At 36.8% G+C, this 19,446-nt stretch overlaps 1 protein-coding gene across 1 annotated transcript in view; it reads left to right on the top strand.

Moving 5' to 3' along the window:
• Nucleotides 1-19,446, top strand: part of INSC (INSC spindle orientation adaptor protein) — a 139,831-nt gene that overhangs the window by 69,559 nt on the left and 50,826 nt on the right. The window contains exons 5-8 of the mRNA XM_029961031.1: nucleotides 12,117-12,462; nucleotides 12,968-13,020; nucleotides 14,588-14,711; nucleotides 17,372-17,485. Of these exons, the coding sequence (XP_029816891.1) occupies nucleotides 12,117-12,462; nucleotides 12,968-13,020; nucleotides 14,588-14,711; nucleotides 17,372-17,485 (637 nt within the window). The remainder of the gene's footprint in view (nucleotides 1-12,116; nucleotides 12,463-12,967; nucleotides 13,021-14,587; nucleotides 14,712-17,371; nucleotides 17,486-19,446) is intronic.

The following is a 19,446-nucleotide window of genomic DNA, read 5'->3' as shown; positions in this document are numbered from 1 at the left end:
CCTCTAAAGAATTATGAGTCTCACACACCCATGCCTGATCCAAGTCCACTGAAGCCAGAGGTGGAATTTACTTTCAATTTTAAGGAGTATTGGAACATAATACATTTAGTTATTATATTTTAAATTGATGGTTCACAGTTACTGCTTATGCTACAGTCCTGAGGTATCCAGGAATACCCAAAAACCTATGACATTACAGTTGTTCCATAGAAATATATTTTATAGCGAGGTGGCTCAGAATTCTCATTTTCAATTGAAAAACACTGGAATAATTTGTGAAAATGTTTTTTCCTTAAATATTTTATGACAAAACACACTGCAATCATGAGCAAAGTCTGATGGAAAAAGTGGTAGCATAACCCAAGTCCTTGTTTTGAGAGGAGGTTTGAAATGAAGATATAATGTGAGTTTGGCTTTTCGTTGTAATTTTTGAACCTGCTTTATTTGTGTTTAAACCTTCAGTTGATATCAGAGACTGGCTTTGTTCGGTTCAACACCTGCACAAATGGAAATGAAAGGCAACTAGAAGCATTACTAGTCAAAACCATCTTGTTTTGACTCTGTCAGGTGCATGGAAAGAGAAAGAAATGTGTCTGAAGGAGAAACAAAACACAACTCACAAAAGGCAGGAAAATTATTCTGTTTAGGCTGCTGAATTTGCTACAAAAGTTTCCTAGTGACTCTGAGTGTAAAGTAGCAAAATATAATGCTTGTATCTAAGGGGTGAGAAGAGATGGAATAAGAGGCAATTGGAAATGAAAAGGAAGACATTCTAGTAAAGAGTAGTTAAGGGTTTGGAATCAGGCAGGGAATGGGATGCCAAAAAATGGACTTGCCAAAGGTGCACAGCAGTGAATAATCTGCTAACATTCTCTAGGATATACAAAGTTACCTTAACATTTTCCCCCTGAACAAAGGAAATTCAGGGGAGATTATACACATGGTAATTTACTAGTAAAAGTAGAAACCTAGTGATTAGACAAAAGGTAAAATGTAGTTCATTTAATGGGGGGGAAAAAATAGGAGAAGGATCTATGTATGCTGGTTGATTGAGATGACTGCGACTGCATTTGCCGGTAAGATGCAGTGATGAAGGCAGGAACTTTGGTCTTAGTATGGATGAAGTGAGATATTTCTGGAGAGAAGGGTGTATTAATGTCACTGCAAATTACTGTTAGACTTCATTTGCTATCAGGCATGATATCAAGTGTTTCAGTAAAAAATTAATTTTACAGGAACTATAGATCTATCAGACTCTTTAGATGGGGGGACAGGAAGGCGACAGTTTCCTAAAAGGAACCTGAAGAATTTTGCTTGTTAAGTCTTGTAAAACAGAAGCTGAGAGCATGCTTTCTAGAAATGCATTTAAAAATTTCATTTAAAAGGAAAGATTAAACCAAATAAGAATGAAATTACTTTTAAGAAATTTAAATTAGATATAAGAAACTTCCAACCATCAAAGCACAGTGATTCTAGAATAGTAACTTAATAGAAGAATTCTGAGCCCACAATAAATTATTTTTTGAGTTGAATTTTAAGCCATTTATGAACAAATTTTCTGACCTGATTGCTTCTGGTATCAGAAGAGTCAAATTAATGGTGTAAGATTTCATTTTCAGTTCCTCTGACTTCTACAGAAGTATAAAAACTTGTGCGTAAATATTGAATTTGTTTGATTGGAAACTGCGTTCTTATGTGAATGAGACCACATAAGGTATTTTTGCCAACTCATTCCAGTATCTGTGACACTGTATTGCTAGTTTTCATCTTTTTAACTTGTCTGTTGAAGTGTTAATGTTCTGATGTGAATCTTAGAAAAGCCCAACATCAGGCTATCCTTTTCACACCCCTTGTTTGACAGTTTTAGCTAGAGCTGCTGTGTAACAGGTGTGAATGAGGGTCACCAAATTTCTAGAGTCTCCTGAGTGATACTGATCTCATAACTCCCTGTAAAATGGCTGTTGCTTCCTTCATTAAGTAATCCGGGCTTTACTTAATCAGTAGGGTTAGAACCTTAAATGAGTAAATAGTAGAAGGTGAAAGGCTAATGCTGCTGCTCATAATGCATGTCATAACTCCTTTGGAAAGGGGACAGAGAGCTGTACTGTTTGTTATTAAACTACAAATTAAGGCAGATTTGGAGGAAGAAAAAAACAATGTTCAATGAGGCACTGGTGCTATTTTCATGGACCCTCATATTAGTCTCCAAATGAGTCCTTGCTTGTGATTGTGTCTGAGCATTTCCACTGTCTATGGCCCCAAATTATGTTCAGTGTTGTTTTTCTCCTTCTCACTCTCATTTCTAATTCTCCCTCCCTGCTAGGTGTTTACAAGGACTTCTCTCTCTTGCGGCATATTGTTCTTATAAGGCTATGAGGAATACTGTCCTCTTCAATTACAAGTGTAGCCTGAGCATCATGAAACAATGAACTAGGATGAACTCTCTGATTAATATCTTGAGCACATTCTCTCCTGTTGCTGGCCTTGTTGACTTTTCGTTTTCACAAAGCAGGAAACATGTCCAGTTACTCATAGGAGTGAAAACTATATGCATACTCAGTAATTTGCAATTTAAATATATGCTGACGACAACATCCCTTCAAGATTATCAATATACTTCACTCACCACGTCAGATTTAAACTTTTGCAAGAATCTGAAAAAAGGTTCTGAGTAGATCTTTCGTGGGATGTTCCACGAGGCAATGCTGTTCTTCTCACATTGGGCTAAATGAAGTCTAAAGATATGGATTCTGCCATTGTACACAAAGTTAAGATTACTCAGCTTTCCTGTTTTTTAGGAAAACCATTTTGTGTTTTTGCTCTGTCATTTGCAGAGGTCAAGTCGTGGGGTCTTTTATCTTTAACAGTGCTTTTGTCTTTGCCTTGGAGAATAGTTCATTATTGCAGGACCTAACATCGGATAGAGGGAATGCCTACTTCATTTGGCTCATCAAAGGGGATTTACCTGAGAAATGAAGGGAATCTGCTTATTAACAGCAGAACAAATCATCAAGCAACATACTGAACAAATGAAACAATATGCTTCATAAATCTGTGTCAGAAAAAATCTTTTTCCCCACCGATCATGTCCAAACTGTAGAGTGGCTAAAATTGCCTGTTTATAAATCTGGTGGATTCCTTAAGTTGTATCAAAGCTCATTAAGTCTGATCTGAGTTCATAACAGTTTACTAAATCTGAATATACCAATACCACAGGGTTCAACAAGCTAACTGTTTTTTAAAATTTTGCTGAGTTTACTAGCTTATAGCAACACTACAAATGCAATAATATTCCCTGCAAGTATGAATTAAGGATACAGTACACATATAAATTAACAGACATATTTCAATTGATAATCATTGTAACTATATTAACACACTGTTTGTTTAACTTTACCTGAAAAGTGGCCAATTAACAACAGCCTTATACTGTCATTAACTTGCTGACAGCGGGGCTTTTCAGTGTTTTCCTCCTTTCTCTCAGGAAATCATATTCTCTTTTACTGTGGTCTTTAATTTCTGTGAACTCAGTGGTTTATGTGCTTGTCAAGACAGCTACTGTTTTAGCAATTTAATGTACTAGGCACAAAAGAAAAATTCCTGAAACTACTTTGAACCGTCTCTGACTATCCCTTCAGTTGATGTAGCCTGGGTAGGACTTGGACCTACTCAAACTGTACCCATGTAAAAAAAATTACTATACGATAAAGTTATAAGTTTATCCTGGATTTTACACAAACTAATCAACAAACTGAGTTAGTCTGTGATTTTTTTTATTTTTTTTTTTTTTTTTTAGCGTGACTTTATGTTCTGTAGTGTGCCAGTAATTCTGGGCTGGTATAATATTTCCAGATATTTTTAGGGACAACTTACAATGAGGATTTCTCAGAAAAACATGAAGATCTGAGAATTACATAGGTGCAGCAATTAACACTAAATTATTTACATGGCCTTTTAAACAGGTGTGATATAGTAAGTTCACATATCATACCTTATATATTACGAGTGTTTACAGTGTTTTTACTTTCCTTATAGATTTTTCTGCATTGGTGAATATATAAGATCTGACAATGCAGTAGCCTGACCACAAATGTTTAGTTCTAAGTTGTTCATTTGATATCCCTGCAGTAGTTGGATGGATGCTTGACAAGGCACAAGATATTTGTAGGTTTAACATATCTTCTCTATAGTAGCACTGATTTTTCACTCCATCCTTCCAGGGTGCAGATGCCAAACTGAATTTGGTGGTACTGAAGTTTCAGCAAAAGGCAAAGAGGGATAATTGTTGTCTTCAAGTCAGGTGAACACACTCATAGATATCAGTTGCTAGAAAGGTAACAATATTGAGGTGTCCCTAGTGGACAAAAATTTATTACCACCACTGTAATATATTAGCATTTCATTTGTGATCTTTGACTAATTCTAGTTTTGTTACCAGTATTTATTTATTCTACCCATTGGCATGCTGCTTCCTGAGACTAGTGGTCATATCTCTATTACTTCTGCTGCATTTCTTTGTAGTTTAAGCCTACTCCTAAATTACATGGAAATGTTAAAAATGTTAAAATATCAGTGCTAACTAACAAAGTTCTGCCTTCCATAATACGCTTCAGGACAGTTGGCTGAATACAGCACAACTTTCCCTAAGTTCTTTTGTGTTGAGAAATATTTCAGGGCTGTAGCTTGAATTACCTGTTACTGAATTTATTTGGGGAAGATGTTAAGACTTTAGTAACTGTAACAGTTGAGTAATCATTAAGACAAGTTAAAATACCATTTTAAGATAGCTTGTTAACTCCTTTAAAGGCTAGGAACTAACTTGCTTTTATCACTGTGTTCTAAAGGCTTAAGTAATTCATACTAAACTTACTTTTTGTCCCAGTGAAGTTGGATTGCTAGTGTTCTACTGGGAAAGAAGTGCGTAAGATTAACAGGAAAAAAGAACACGCTGCCACATCAATTGCAAAACTCAAGTATTCATAGGATGTGTTACCTTAGGAATGATTTACAAAGTAAGTGCATTCACTTAAAAAAATGAATCTGATTCTCAACTATCTTACAGCTATTCTGCATGTTCTAAGCTAGCTCTATACAATTTTGCTAAAATCAGTGCAAATACAATATCATGTATCTGCAGGGCTCTTATGTGATTAATATTGTGTAAAGTAATAGAGGATAAATAAAAGCTGTCTCTATGACTCTTCTCTACATCCTTCCACCGAGAGTTGAGTTCTGCTGTCCATTGTATTGATGTGGAAATTGGCCCTGGGTGTACTGCATACCTATGAATAATTTGAAAAGATGAATTAGAAAAAAATTAGAGATTATTTATGTTCAAAGAGGGGGCTAAATTCATTCAAGAAGTTGTTTGTTGCCAATTAATTACCTACCAATAATTAGAATAATAAATTTGAGCACAGTTGTAAGACTTGGCATTGACTTTCACCATCAGCTTATCTGGAAGCTGTACTAAATGCTATCATTAGTATTGGTAATAAATCTGTCATATCAGGTAAAAATGGATAAAAAGGCTGAGAAGCCTTGAAAATATAATTTGACTGAGCAGAAGTCTTTACACTTTATAAATATGATCATTGGAATTATTCATGTGAATTGATCAGCTCAGACTTCAACACAATGTTATAAAACAGGAAACTTTTGCACTTAGTGAAACTCAGTGCTAAATTGGAGGTATAACTCTTCTTCATTGTAACACTTGCAATTTAAAATAGAAGTGTATGTGCTGCCAGTAAAATTGTGGTAAAGCACTTCCAGCTGGAAGTTTAAACAAATCATCTGGTTATTTACTCTTTGCTTTCCTATTCATGTAACACCAATATGAGACAGATAATCCTTTTGATGCTAATCCATCTTGTCTGTCTTAAAGACCTTGATTTGATTTGTTAGTCAACGAACTACTTAAAAGATGATAGGAAATAGCAAAAAAAAAAAATAAAAAATTTAAAAAAGAGAGAAATGCTAGTTACAGAACTCTGAATATCACCTATCTCTTTTTAGAAATTTAAAATAGGAGTATTTTTTTTTTATTTGAGTATTTCTCCAGGATGAAATTTGCCTGAAATGTGTTACGTAGTGCAGAAATATTTGTATGAAACAAAGTCTGATCATCTTTTGAAGCAACATACTTTCAACATGCTGTTGTTCTAAGTTGGCCTCAGCTGGCTGCACCAGAAGATTTTGTCAAAATAACAAAATTTTTAAAAGACTTTGTTTTTTGTCAAGCACTAGAATTCAGAGTATTCAAATTTCTAGTTACTTAAGTTCAGTTGAGTACTCTTGAAAACTTCATCAAATATTTTACAACCTCAATTAAAATAGAATGACTTGGAAGAAATGTTGGAGACTTTCTCTTGAATTTTTATTTTACACTGAATTATTTTTACAACAGTTTTTACATTAAATGCTGCTTTTATAATATAGAGTCTAGATAAATTGCTGTTTTGTCAATATGCCATGATGTACTAAATTCAGGAATTCTAAGTGGTGGGGAACTACTTTCTATCTATGTATCTATATATCTTCCTTTCAAGAAGGAAATCCTAAAGGTGCAGGATCAGGCTGTCCCCATGTGTCAAAAAATGAGACAGTGGGGAATAAGACCAGCCTGGCTGAACAGAGAACCTTGGCTGGAATCAGGAAAAAAGGTGAGTTTATCACCTCTGGGAGAAGGGAGAGGGCAACTCAGGAGAACTACAAGGATGCCATGAGGTTATACAGGGAGAAAATTAGAAGGGCGAAAGCCCAACCAGAACTTGATCCGGCTACTGCTGTGAAAAACCAACAAAAAAAAGTTCCTGTAAGTACACTGGCAACAAAAGGAGGGCTAAGGAGAACTTCCATCCTTTACTGCATGTGTGTGTGTGTGGGAAATAATGACAAAGACTGAGGAAAGGGCTGAGGTAGCTAACACTTTCTTGCCTCATTTTTTAGTAGTAAGACCAGTTGAACTTCAGGTATCCAGCCCCCTGAGCTGGAGGACAGGGACAAGGAGCAGAATGAAGCCCTCATATTCCAATGGGAAGTGGTCAGCAACCTGTTACACCGCTTAGACACACAAAAGTCTATGGGTCAAATGGGATCTACCCAAGAGTACTGAGTGTAGTGGTAGAAGTGCTCACTGAGCCACCATTTACCAACAGATTTGGCTATATGGAGAGGTCCTAGTTGACTAGATTTTAACCAGTGTGACACCTATGTCCCAGAAGTGCTGGAAGGATGAATACAGGGAACTACAGGCCTGTCAGCCTGACCTCAGTGCCCAGGAAAGTGATGGAGCAGATCATTTTCAGTGCCATCATGTGGCATGTACAGACTAAGGGGGGGATCAGGCATGGGTTCATGAAAGGCAGGTCCTACTTGACCAACCTGACCTCCTTCTGTGACAAGGTGACCTGCTTAGTGGATGTGGGAAAGGCTTTAAATTTTGTCTGTCTGCCTAGACTTCAGTAAAACCTTTGGCCCTTTTTCCCAGTGTTCTGGAGAAACTGGCTGCTTAGGACTTGGATGGATGCATTGTTCACTTGGTGAAAAACTGGCTGGCTGGCTGGGCTCAGAGAGTGATGGTTAATGGAGTTATATCCAGCTGGCAGCCAGTCACCAGTGGTGTTCCCCAAGGCTCAGTATTGAGGCCAGTCCTGCTTAAGATCTTTATCAATGACCTGAACAACGAGATTAAGGGCACCCTCAGGTCAGTTTGCAGACCACACCAAACTGGATGGGAGTGTTAATCTGCTGGAGGATAGGAAGGCTCTACAGAGGGATTTGGAAAGGCTGGATTAATGGGCTGAGACTGACTGCATGAGGTCAACAAGGCCAAGTGCTGAGTCCTGTCCTTGGGCCACAACAGTCCCAGGCAGTGCTACAGGCTGGGGACAGACTGATTGGAAACTGGCCTGGCAGAAAAGGACCTGGGGGGTGCTGGTTGACAGCAGCTGAGCACGAGCCAGCGATGTGACCAAGTGGCCAAGAAGGTCAATGCCATCCTGGCTTGGATTAGCAACAGTGTGGCCAGCAGGACCAGGGCACTGATTGTCCCCCTGTACTTGGCACTGGTGAGGCTGAACCTCGAGTCCTGTGTTCAGTTCTGGGTCCCTCACTGCAAGAAAGACATTGAGATGCTGGGACATGTCCAGAGAAAGGCAATGGAACGCATGAGGGGTTTGGAGCACAGGTCCTATGAGGAGCAGCTGAGGGAGTTGGGGTTTTTAAGCCTAGAGAAAAGGAGATTGAGGGGAGATCTTACTGTTCTCTGCGACTGCCTGAAAGGTGGCTGTAACAAGGTGGGGGTCAGTCTCTTGTCCCAAGTAAGTGGTGATAGAATAAGAGAAAATGACCTCAAGTGGCCCCAGGGGAGGTTTAGATTTGAAATTAAGGAAGATTTCTTCACTGAAAGGGTTGTCAAGCGTTGGAATGGAGTCTCCAAGGAAGTGGTGGAGTCACCATCCCTGGAGGTTTTTAAAAGCCGTGTAGATGTAGCACTTAGTGACGTGGTTTGGTGGTGGACCTGGCAGTGTTGGGTTAATGGTTGGACTTCATGATGTTAGAGGCTTTTTCCAACCTAAATGTCAGGGTCTCTGCCAGTTGAGATACTGTTGCTCAGTTAAACAGAACTGTGGAGAATCACACCAGCAAGGTCTCTTATGCTTGAACCAATCTTGCTAAATGTGTTGAACGACCTGAAAAATGGTTATAATAGCAGGACAACACAATAATGTAAAATGCTAAATGAAATTATATGCTAATGAACATAAAGTAGTGCATGCGAGAAGGAAAAGGGAACTGATGAAAAATTTTATTGTATGTATAGAGTAGAAAACTCTACATTATGTATTATCACTCATGGAAAAGATTCTGAAATCAAAGTAGATTTTTGGTAAGGTAAAAAGGTAAAAATCAAAGAGCCCTCTGGAAAACACTTTAGTAAAAGGGAAATTTAATTTAAGAATTGTTGGAAAATAGGGGCAGTGCAGAAAATGTGTTTCAAATGTATAAATCTATAATTTGTCTGAATATTGTATTTGTCCTGTCCTTGCTATCACATCTGAGGACACAGGGATACTGGAAATGACTTTTTAAAAAGGTGGGGAGAGTAAACGAATGATCAGAGGAGTGGAAAAATGTCTTTATGGTGATTGACTAGATAGACCGAGTTTCTCTACCTTGGAAATAAAATAACCTAGAGAAGATAAAGTGGAGCAAATGAAATAATGAATTGCATGAAGAGAGTGAGTGCAGAACTGTCATTTCAGTATCTCTTAAAATATAAGAACTAAATAATTTGTGTTTACATGTCCAAGCAAGTTCAAAACAAAGAGTAAGAAATACTTTTTCATACAAAAAATAATCAAACAATGTGAGACACTGCCACTAGATGTTGCAAAGGCCAAAAGTTTAACTGAGTTCAAAAAGGGATTAATGGCTACTTTTGTTTCATGAATTGTAAAAACATCCTGCTCAGACACAACTTCTGGTTGAGGAAGTATCTAAACCACTAATTGCCAGAAGATGGGAAGGAGGGGTTGCTAAACTCTTGCCACAGTTCTTATAATCTTTCCTTATGCATCTCCTAATGGGCGTGTTGGGACCAGGATAATGGGCTAGACAGATTGTGTTGTTTTGTTTCTTTTTTTTTGGTCTGACCTATTATGGTTCTTTTTATTTTGTAGGTGTAGATTTTTTTTTTTTCAGTAATAGGGAGACAAAATGGAAATTTTCAACTTGTTTTTTGAGTTCAGTAAATGCTGTCTGGAATAAGATTCTTCATAGGTAATTATGAATGAACACACTTTTTGCTTTTCTTATTTTAAAATATAAAAAATTAGTCCAAAAATTCATCTATTGCACATTTAGGAAGTTTTTCTCTAAATATAGGGAGATGTGGATGAAGGTGAATCATTTATATACGTAATTTGAGTGATAATGCTGTATGTCTAATTTAAAGACTAACGTGTCAGAAAAGCTGAGATAGTAACCAGAGGGGGAGTTTTCTGTGGCCCTTCTCAGAAAGGATGTGAAGGGGGTTATTTTTGCTACTGTTGTCAGTTAAGGAATACTAAGTTTCAGTGAAAGAATATCCTAAATTCTACAGTTGTACTTGCAACAATTAATAGGAACAGAAGCCAACAAGGAGAGTTTCTTTAACATTTGTAATTTTTTTTGTTTTACAGGTCTATAATCTTTTTTTCTCCTCAGAGTGAATTTTGGCTTTTGGGACCAGAGGAAATATGAATCATTTTTTTGTTGTTGGGTTTTTTTCCCTTCACTAAGCTTCTTTTCTAGTTTTTTTAATGCGAATTTATAATACAGAAGTTTATTTCTATTTACTAAGCAGAGGTTTAATCAATTATCATAGTGCACTTTAGAAATGAAAGGTACATTACTCTGCGTCAAATGAGTTTATCCTGATCCACACGCAAACTATGCACAACATTATAAATCATGGTCTCAAACTTCTCAAGTTGTTGGTTTTGTTTATTAGGAAACCTTGCTTCAGATCCAAAAAGGCAATAAGAAAGCATGAAGAAAGTGGGCCTCAATTGATCATGAAATGCCATTACACAATATTCAAAGCTGAGTGAAATAAAGACGTTAAATAGCAGCAGCCTGTAAAGTTTAAAATTAAAAGTAGTTTCATCAAATAGGGTGAAAAGGGAGATTGGATCAATGAAACTGATCTCTTGTATCTTGTTTGCTGTCAATTTGCATGAAATGATACTTGAGGTCTGCTCCTTTTCATATGTACGTAAATACATTTTGTTTATTTATGGAATATTACTGGAGTGGTCTGGCAGGAGATTTCTTGAGTTCAGTGTATAAATGGAAGCAAAAGAATGAAAAAGCCTTCCATCTGGTCATCCTTAGCCTAGCTAATGTAATTGCAGATTTTGTTCTAACAGTAAAGTTTAATATAACAACACAGAACTTTACTATTGTGTTGCTGAGTTGCAATGAATCAGTATCTGAATTAAATGAATGGGAATTATAATAAAAACATATTTTTTGTCCTATCTGGTATAGTATTATTTAAAACTGTAGCTTGTATCCAGAAGGTAGACAGCAATCCACTACTTTGTCAGATTATCTGTAGGATACCAATAGAAACATGAAAAAAAATTAAATTCATTTTCTCTTGCTTTTCCTGAATCTAATTTCTGCTTTACCTTTTATCTTCAACTCTTTGGAAACCCTTAGTATGGTTGGAGTGGGGATTAAGGTATTTTTATTAGGGTCTGGGTACCTTTATATAAGAAAAAAAATAAATTAGGCACTTCCATCTCAAGGCTCTGGGGAACTTGTGATCCCTCACAAAGATGAGTTCAGAACAGCTCAGTACAGCTTCTGCATTGGGTACCATGTTTTACTAACTGGAGGGTGCAAGGGCACGAAATGCAGGCTCGTTGCCCTTGTGTCAGGGAGTGCTTATCAAGGAGTTTTTCAGCCTTACTGGTTCACATTATATTTGTTGTAGTGCAAAAATGTGGTTTGGAAGTTAGATGTGCAAATTGTACAGAGCAATGAGAAATAAGGGGTAAGGTACAGATCTGGTGAGGAAGTAGAATCCAGCTGAGATTTAAGGGATTACGATATGGCAGAAACAGATATTGCTGACAGTATTGTTCACTTGTCTTGGTTTGGCTGTGTAAGTTTGTGTGGAAGGGCTTTGGAGAGATGCTGCAAGGTAAAGCTATGTTAAGCAATTAATAGGCAAAGTGTCTAGATAAACCTGACAACCCCATAAACAACAAGCAAACATACTCATAACTTTGTTCCTTCTCCATGTCAAATGTAGATCTGAATGTACAAAAACTTTTTCCTTAAAAAGCATAGTCTAAACTTCTATTTACTACTGATTTTTCAGAAATAATTTTATAGCAGGGAATGTGATGTAAAGGTGATTAGAAAACCAGAACCTGTATTTGGAATGAAAAGCTAAACATATCGCTGTGTTACTACAAGCCAATTGTTTGTTCAATTTTTTTTGCCTTTTGTCAGTCTATTGTAACCTAGTAATGGATACAGCTGTATGGTGTTGCTGGTGGTTTTTCTAAGTTTTTTTCACTTTACCTCATTCTTTCCTCTCTTTCTCTGCCTTCTAGTATGCATTTAATCCAGGTGGACTCTGTTCAGCGTTGGATGGAAGATTTGAAGTTGATGACAGACTGCGAATGTATGTGTATTCTCCAGTCCAAGCCCATCAGCATTGAGAAGGATGAACAAAATGAACTTATGCTTTCCTCACAGTATAGCACTTGTGATAACTTGCAGCTTCTGTTAAAGAGAGCTTGGATCATAAGCACAGAATTGACAAGGATTGCTCAGAAGCTGGAGAAGAATAGGTGGCAGAGAGTCCACAGCATGACAGTAAGAGTCAACTGCCACGTGCGTTCAATGATAAATGAGTACAATACGTTCACCAGGAATCCTTCAGAAGAAATGCACCAGGTATGATGCTTTACTTGATGTCATGTTTCTCTTATTTTTTGTTTATTATTATTATTATTATTGCTATTATTATTATTTGCTTTAAACAATCTGTAAGAAATCCTTATATACTGATACTGGTCCCTGGTTTAAGACTTTCTAATGTCTTTTTGGTGACTGACATTTTATTGAATTATTTTGGATCCTATTTTACAGGCTTGATTCTGAATGTTTTTAATGACTAATGGTGTTGAAAAATGTTTTGCTTTTGAACACTACAGGACTAAAGTATTTCGATACCCCATCTGTGAGTTCCTTTGCATTTCCAACATGGAAAATGCTACTTTTTTGTAAACTTCAGTTTTATCTCTACCTGTTTTATTCAGAAAAATAGATAAAGAAGGTTCATGTCAAATATTATGCTTCTGGAGGTTTTTCAATTAAGAAACAAGTATTATTTACTTTTGTAAAGAAATTATGTATATGGGTATTGCTTTAAAACCACTTTCTCTTTCTCTCTCTGCAGTTTGAAAAACTTTTAATAGACAAGTGTTCAGAATTTACAGCATTCACAGAAAGGTAACTTAAATTTTGTAATTGGAATATTAATTTTGCTGGTTTATTATGTTGTGGAATTTCTAATGAGAAGCACAAATCCACTAACACCCTCAGTTGTTTGAAATAGGCCCCTGTAGCTCTGCAAGACTTTCTACATACTAGTTTGTGCTGGGTGAAGTGAGTTGCTTTTATCTAAACTGCATTCTTATGAAAGATGGGATCTGCTGCTGCACAAAAAGCCTGGCATAGATGCAAAGCTTCATGCAAGTGGATTTTTCAGGACTTATAGACACAACCAAGGGAGAAAGTCTGGCTCTAAGGATGTCAGCAACAAAGTGCCCTTCCAGTTCTGTGGAGCCAAGATTTCAGTTGGTGTGGAAACTTAATATACACATATCCATGTATGTATATCAAACCAAAATAAATACACAATCCTTTAAATTGTAGTTGTAGGTTTACTCATCTCCCTGCACTCTGGAATGCTGAGAGTAGAAGATAAGAATCTCTATAATTCTTCTCATGGTGTCTCCACTGCTGAAGTTACCCAATCCCTTCAGCACAGTTCAATCACTCTTTTTCAATTTACTTTTAACACTATGCAAGTCATTTTGCTTTGGGGGAAGACACCATCTAAATATCAGGAAAAAACATTTTTTTGAGCACTATTTCTTTTTGCCAAACCCACACAGCTCAGACTTTATATTCTACTATGAGACACACTGATTTAATGAGAGCTCTGATCTCAAAGTGTCTGCCCCGAATCAGCCATCCCCCTCCTTGTCTTTTTAACTAAAATTTGATATAGGTGGGTGACAGACAGGAAAAGCTGAAAAGGTTTACCTATGTAGGTAAAGAGACTGATCAGCCAAACTGTATCTTCCATTACAGAGGCCTGTCTTGGCAGAATATGTTTTAGCAATTCAAATAAATGTATTTCTGTGAGGAAATATTAGTTATTTCATTTGAATTGTATAAAGTTTTCCCTCTTTACCTCATTTCTTCAATTATAGCCAAACATCACTGGTTACAGGATAGTTATACTAATTCTGTAAAGCTGCTTTATGTAATCTTTCTGCATAGATGGACAAATTTTACTTTTGAGTATGCTTTTTAACTCATCTGGACACACATTCTTTTCTGCATCCTTATTCTGCTATCATTAAACTATGGCAAAAAAGGTAAAGAAATGAAAATTATGGAAAACCCTTCTTTTATTACAAAAGATGGATGGATGTGCATAGCTGCAGTTGAAATACAAACATCTGAGAGCAACTAGAACTGTCATCACAAGTGGAAAAGAGCAGTTACACTATATGAACACACAGCATCTGCAGCAAAATTTGACCTGCAGTCTGTGAAGTTGTTATACCAAAATTATTCAGTAATGTCCACTATTATTTTTTCATGGTATACTTACTATGTGCAGACAAAACTTTGACTAATGTCTGGAATGATGCTAATGACACAAAGACATTTTCCTTTCCTGAATTCCCATTATATCCCCATTATTAACACAGGCCTCACCTCTGACAATGAGGTCTGTTGCATCTTTTTTTCCTTCACCCCTTTCCTTTCTCTTTCTTTTCAGGTGCATACAGACTGAAGATGAAGAGATACTGAAGTCTATGAAATCTTGTATTAATGAAACACTCACCACCGTTGCCCAGTATTTTGGCCAGTTGATAGAGCTGGTTTTAACACATGAGGCACAGGTGAGTTTATATTAAAAAAAAAAGCATTCCAAAAAGATTGAATCTTGAGGGAGACCATCTACTGGCGACCCAAGGTCAGGTTGGATGGGGCTCTGAGCAAACTGATCCTAGTGAAAGGTGTCCCTGCTCATAGCATGGGGTGGAACTAGATGTTCTCTAAGGCCCCTTGAAGCCCAAGCCATTCTGTGATTAAGAGGAGGATTAGAATTACAACTCCCAGTTTTCAACAAACCCATGATCGGTAATTCAAATATGTTGCAATGAGATTTAGGTGATTGTATTCTCAAATTCTCCAATAAACTCAAATCCCAGGCACAATGATCTTGTGGCTTACCATGTTGCTTACTTTTCCTCATGTCTCTCCTTTCTTGCAAGCTAACTTCTGGACAACGTCTTGCCAATAAGGTCTTTGGAAACTCCTTCTCTTCCTTTCAGACAGACACTGCTTTCCTTTGGAAACCTTGGAAAAAAATTATCTCCTGCTCTCAGTAATTCTCTTTAAAAACTGAACTTTTAAATACATATATATATATATATATATAGCAAGTATATTATTGCAACACACATTTTAAACAATGCATGTTTTAGACTCCAGGAAGTAGTGATAAAATATAGTGTTGTGTACAGGTTATACATTGTCCAGAGAGGTTGTTGACTCTTCTTTTCTGGAGATATTCAAGAGCTGCCTGAACACAATCCTAATTAATGTGCTAGGGAATCCTACTTGAGCTGGGAAGTTGGGCTAGATGACTTCCAGTGTCCCTTCCAACCTTACTCATGCTGAGATTCCGATTCTTTGAAATACGCTGAGTAATTAGTCTGAGATTGCAAATGTATTAATTTCTTTTTCTGCTAGACCATTCTTGAAATAGTACCAACCTGCAAGCCTAACCAATCTATCATGACTTAGACTGTTTTCTTTCTTGAGATCTCGGTAAAAATCCCTTTGCATTCCCTAGTCTTCCTCATTTATACCCAATTAATTTGTCCATGTTTTAGAGGAGAGAGGCTGAAATTTTTTTGTTGTCCCTGCAGACAAAGAGGACAGGAGAGGCTTAGTGAACATGAAATAATTAATTAGTATTTACTAGAGTGCTAAAACAAAATTAGTGTGTGGTATTGGTTAAATTCTAACATACCTTGATGCGTTAAGATGTCAAAACAAGTGATTCTTTCAGAAACATCCCTTCTAGTTTTAGAAGATGATGACTAGTAGGTGAGAATCTCCAAAATACATTTGCAGAATTGCAGTCCAATTAACAAGCTGCTCGCTTTGGTTAAGAATTATGAGAACCATATGAAATGTCACATATGACTTGAGGTGTGTAAATAACTTTGCATATTGCAAATTCAGTGAGTAGGTGGTTGTTGTTTCAGTGCTTAGGCTTTTCAATCTGAAGAACAGTTATTCACTGCTGATATTTCTGTCTTTGGGCATCTCAGCATCTGCATGAAATCCCAGTCTCTTTTTCTTCTAAGGGAGTGGAATTATTACTCCACATCATCTCATTTGTATTTGTGGGGCTGAAGGACTTGGATTAGAACTCGTTAATAAAAATAATTTTAAGAACAGTTTTCTGAACCATTCAGCCAGCCTATGTGCCCACTTCTACCATAAAAACACATTGTCTGTGGGTAGTTTGTTGCTCTGAATCAGACTAAGTGACTGTGTGAGAGGTCAGAACTTTCAGCTTGCATTGTGTAAAGAGCTTTCTTTTCTAATCAGTGTATCAGGATTTTATTCAGCATAGGTTCATATCCAAGTGTGAACTGTTAAACTATACTTTTGTGGAACATTTTTCTAATGCTAAAGGTGAAAGAACAGAGCCTCTTAAAGGGAAGGTAATTGAATTTTGTATAAATAACAGTATAAAATGTGGTATGCTTCCTTACTCTTCTTTTAAAGTTGGATAAAAATGCTTACCTTCTTCCTCCCAGCAAATATAATTAGTTTTTCTTCTAATGATTCCATTTTGTTTCAGAAAGAGTAAAATGAAATAAACTTCTCTATGGAGCTGCAGTGACACAAATGCAAAAGCAATATAATTCTTTATGAAGATAAAAATATCTAATCCATTTCATACATTGGAGAAAACCCCCTATATTTCTTTATGAGAACTCCCCGTATTGATCAATGACATTTTCTGTGTAGTCTGAGAATAGTGATGAACCCAGAGGCTTAGAGAGTAGTGTAAGAAAAGGTATAGCAATATTCCTTATAAATAAGGTGGCAACCTTGTGATCAGCTTTTACACTAAGCTAAATTACTTGTCTTCTGAAAATTCTGGTTCAATTTCAGGCAAAACCCAATAGCAATTTACTAAATATCTGAAGAGTTCTTTGCTGAATTCTCAGACATGAGCCCATTTTCTTGCCCTGTAAATATTTAAAATATCACTATTCTTGGTTACACCTATTCAAATGCAGTGATAAATGAGTTAGTGCTACCAGTTTGACTTGTCCAACTTTTCTTTCCTTTCTCTGGGTGAGAAGCAAGATGATTAAAGAACTAGGCTGTATACTCCATCTTGTCTTTAAATATAGAATAATAGAACAGAACCATAGAATCTTCAAGTTTCGAAAAGAACTCCAAGACCAGCGATCTAACACAAATGCCTTTAATTGGAAGTAAGTTATGTTTATTATGTTATGTCACACAGAACCTGCTGAGACAAATAGAGCTGTCAGACAGTGTGCACGTCACCGAGTCGGCGATTAGCAGTTTGTTCAGCCTTACCCAGGAAGGTGCCCATCTGTGCCGTATCATAGCTAAGGTAAGGGCATGTATGGAGTGATCCAAAGAGAACTGGTAGTGCAAGCAAGTTATTTTACTTAACACAGTAGTGGTTGCAAGTTTTGAAATGTACAGTGCACGATGAAATTATGTATTTTCGGGAGACTAATAGTCTAGGTTAAAGAACAACAAAGTTTACTCTGAGAAAGTATTTTTTTTCCTTCTTTTGCTGTTTTTGCAAGCCTTACTTTGCAGATTTTACCACCACAACCATCCAATAAGAATTTTTTTTTTTCAAAAGGGCCACAGCCCCTCAGTCTTTAGTTTAATAAAGCTCGATACCTGTGCAAACATCTTCAGCAGGATGGCAAGCTCCAACAGGCTTCTGAGCATTGCTTCAGTTACAGTTGTCTCTGTATCACCTGAGGTATTCATCATTTGGGAACTTTTTTAATGTCTCTCCCGATGGCACTTTTTAAGTACCAGCCACTTAAGTAGAGAGAAACTTTACAATTGGCCATGCACATGGCTGACTATGCAGAGAAACAGAAAGACCTCTTCAGCTGTGTGTACAGAGGATGTTAGAGATATTATCAAAGATGTAAATTTAGAAATATTTTGCATGCATTATTATCCTTTAACGAAATAATATCATTACAGCTGCTTCTGTCAGTGTGTGTTCTTTTTTACTGAATAATTGGTGCTAACTTTTGGTACAAATGTATCATTCTGCCAAAATCAATGATACTGGAAATCCCTGAAGAGTTTGCACCTTTGAGGAAGTTTGCACCTTTGGAAAGTGAGAAAGGTAGGACATTGTGTGATGCTGAGGATAGGATAATCACAACAACAGGGTGTGTAGAAAAAAGAAAACCTCCCTCCTTAAGCTTCTACTTATGTAGTGGTGTGCTAATTTCTTGGCCTACTCAGAGATGAGGTTGAACAACAACATTTGATTAATTTGACTTCTGATGTGCCTTTAGATGGATATTTACACTATAAAAGGTACTACTCTGTTCTGAAGGCTGAGGATGAGGTAGGCTCAGAAACGTGTAGTGGATTCTGGCAACAGCCTGAGAGGTTTAATTTTTTTCTAAATTGGTATTTGAGCTCCACTCAGTGGTACCCAAAAACAATGTTAAAATGTTGAGTACTGAGGAACTGCAGAACTAGCAAACCAATGAAAATTGATGTTGTGCTTTTTACAATTTTGTGACTTCCATAACAGTTTAATTTAGCAGAAGTGAAGTCTCACCTTCCATAAATTACTCAACTAATATGTTGCTGAAACCTGGATGTGTCACAGGTTTATAGCTGAGGAAATGCATCCCCTTACGCAAAGAATCCTGAGTGGTGTTTACTGTAATTTGTTGCCAAATTACACCTGTGATTGAATCACCTGTCCTGTGTGTCTGTCTCCCCTGAGCACTGCGAAATGCATTTGTTCTGACTCACCCTCTTCCTTTGCCCCCGTATTTTCAAATTCAACCACTTGAATAGTTAGCTAGAACAGTAAAAATGCAAGGTGACTTGAAAAAAAATAAACTAAAAAAAAAATCTGAAATTGCATTCACTCATTATGAGGGTGAGAAAGGATTAAAGTCATGCAAAGATCTCAAAACCTTCCACAGATACTGTAGTTCCCTTGAGAACTGTCATATTATCCTTGGTAAAAACTAACCAGAGAAGTGGAATATTTGTTCACCGTGAAAGCAAAACTCAACAAATTTGTTCATGTAACCTTGAAGTCTTACTCTCCATGACAAAGTGTGATCTTGTGGCACACTGTTGTAAGGTTTTTTCCTGCCCTAAGCTATAAATTACAATTCTCAAGTACACCAAAATCTCTAAAATGCAAAAAAAGACCCATGATAGTATTGTAATGCTACGATATTACAGGAACTGATTTCTCTCTTTACATTTTGGTAAGGGTTTCAGTCTTCTCCCTCCTTCTCCCTCATACCCTGCCAGTATTTTACAGAAATTAAAAAAGGCTTGGAA

This window comes from Manacus vitellinus, unplaced genomic scaffold (genome assembly GCF_001715985.3).
Source record: "Manacus vitellinus isolate BGI_N305 unplaced genomic scaffold, ASM171598v3 scaffold_30_pilon, whole genome shotgun sequence".
Lineage (NCBI taxonomy): Eukaryota > Metazoa > Chordata > Aves > Passeriformes > Pipridae > Manacus > Manacus vitellinus.
This window is presented reverse-complemented; position numbering and strand designations above follow the sequence as displayed.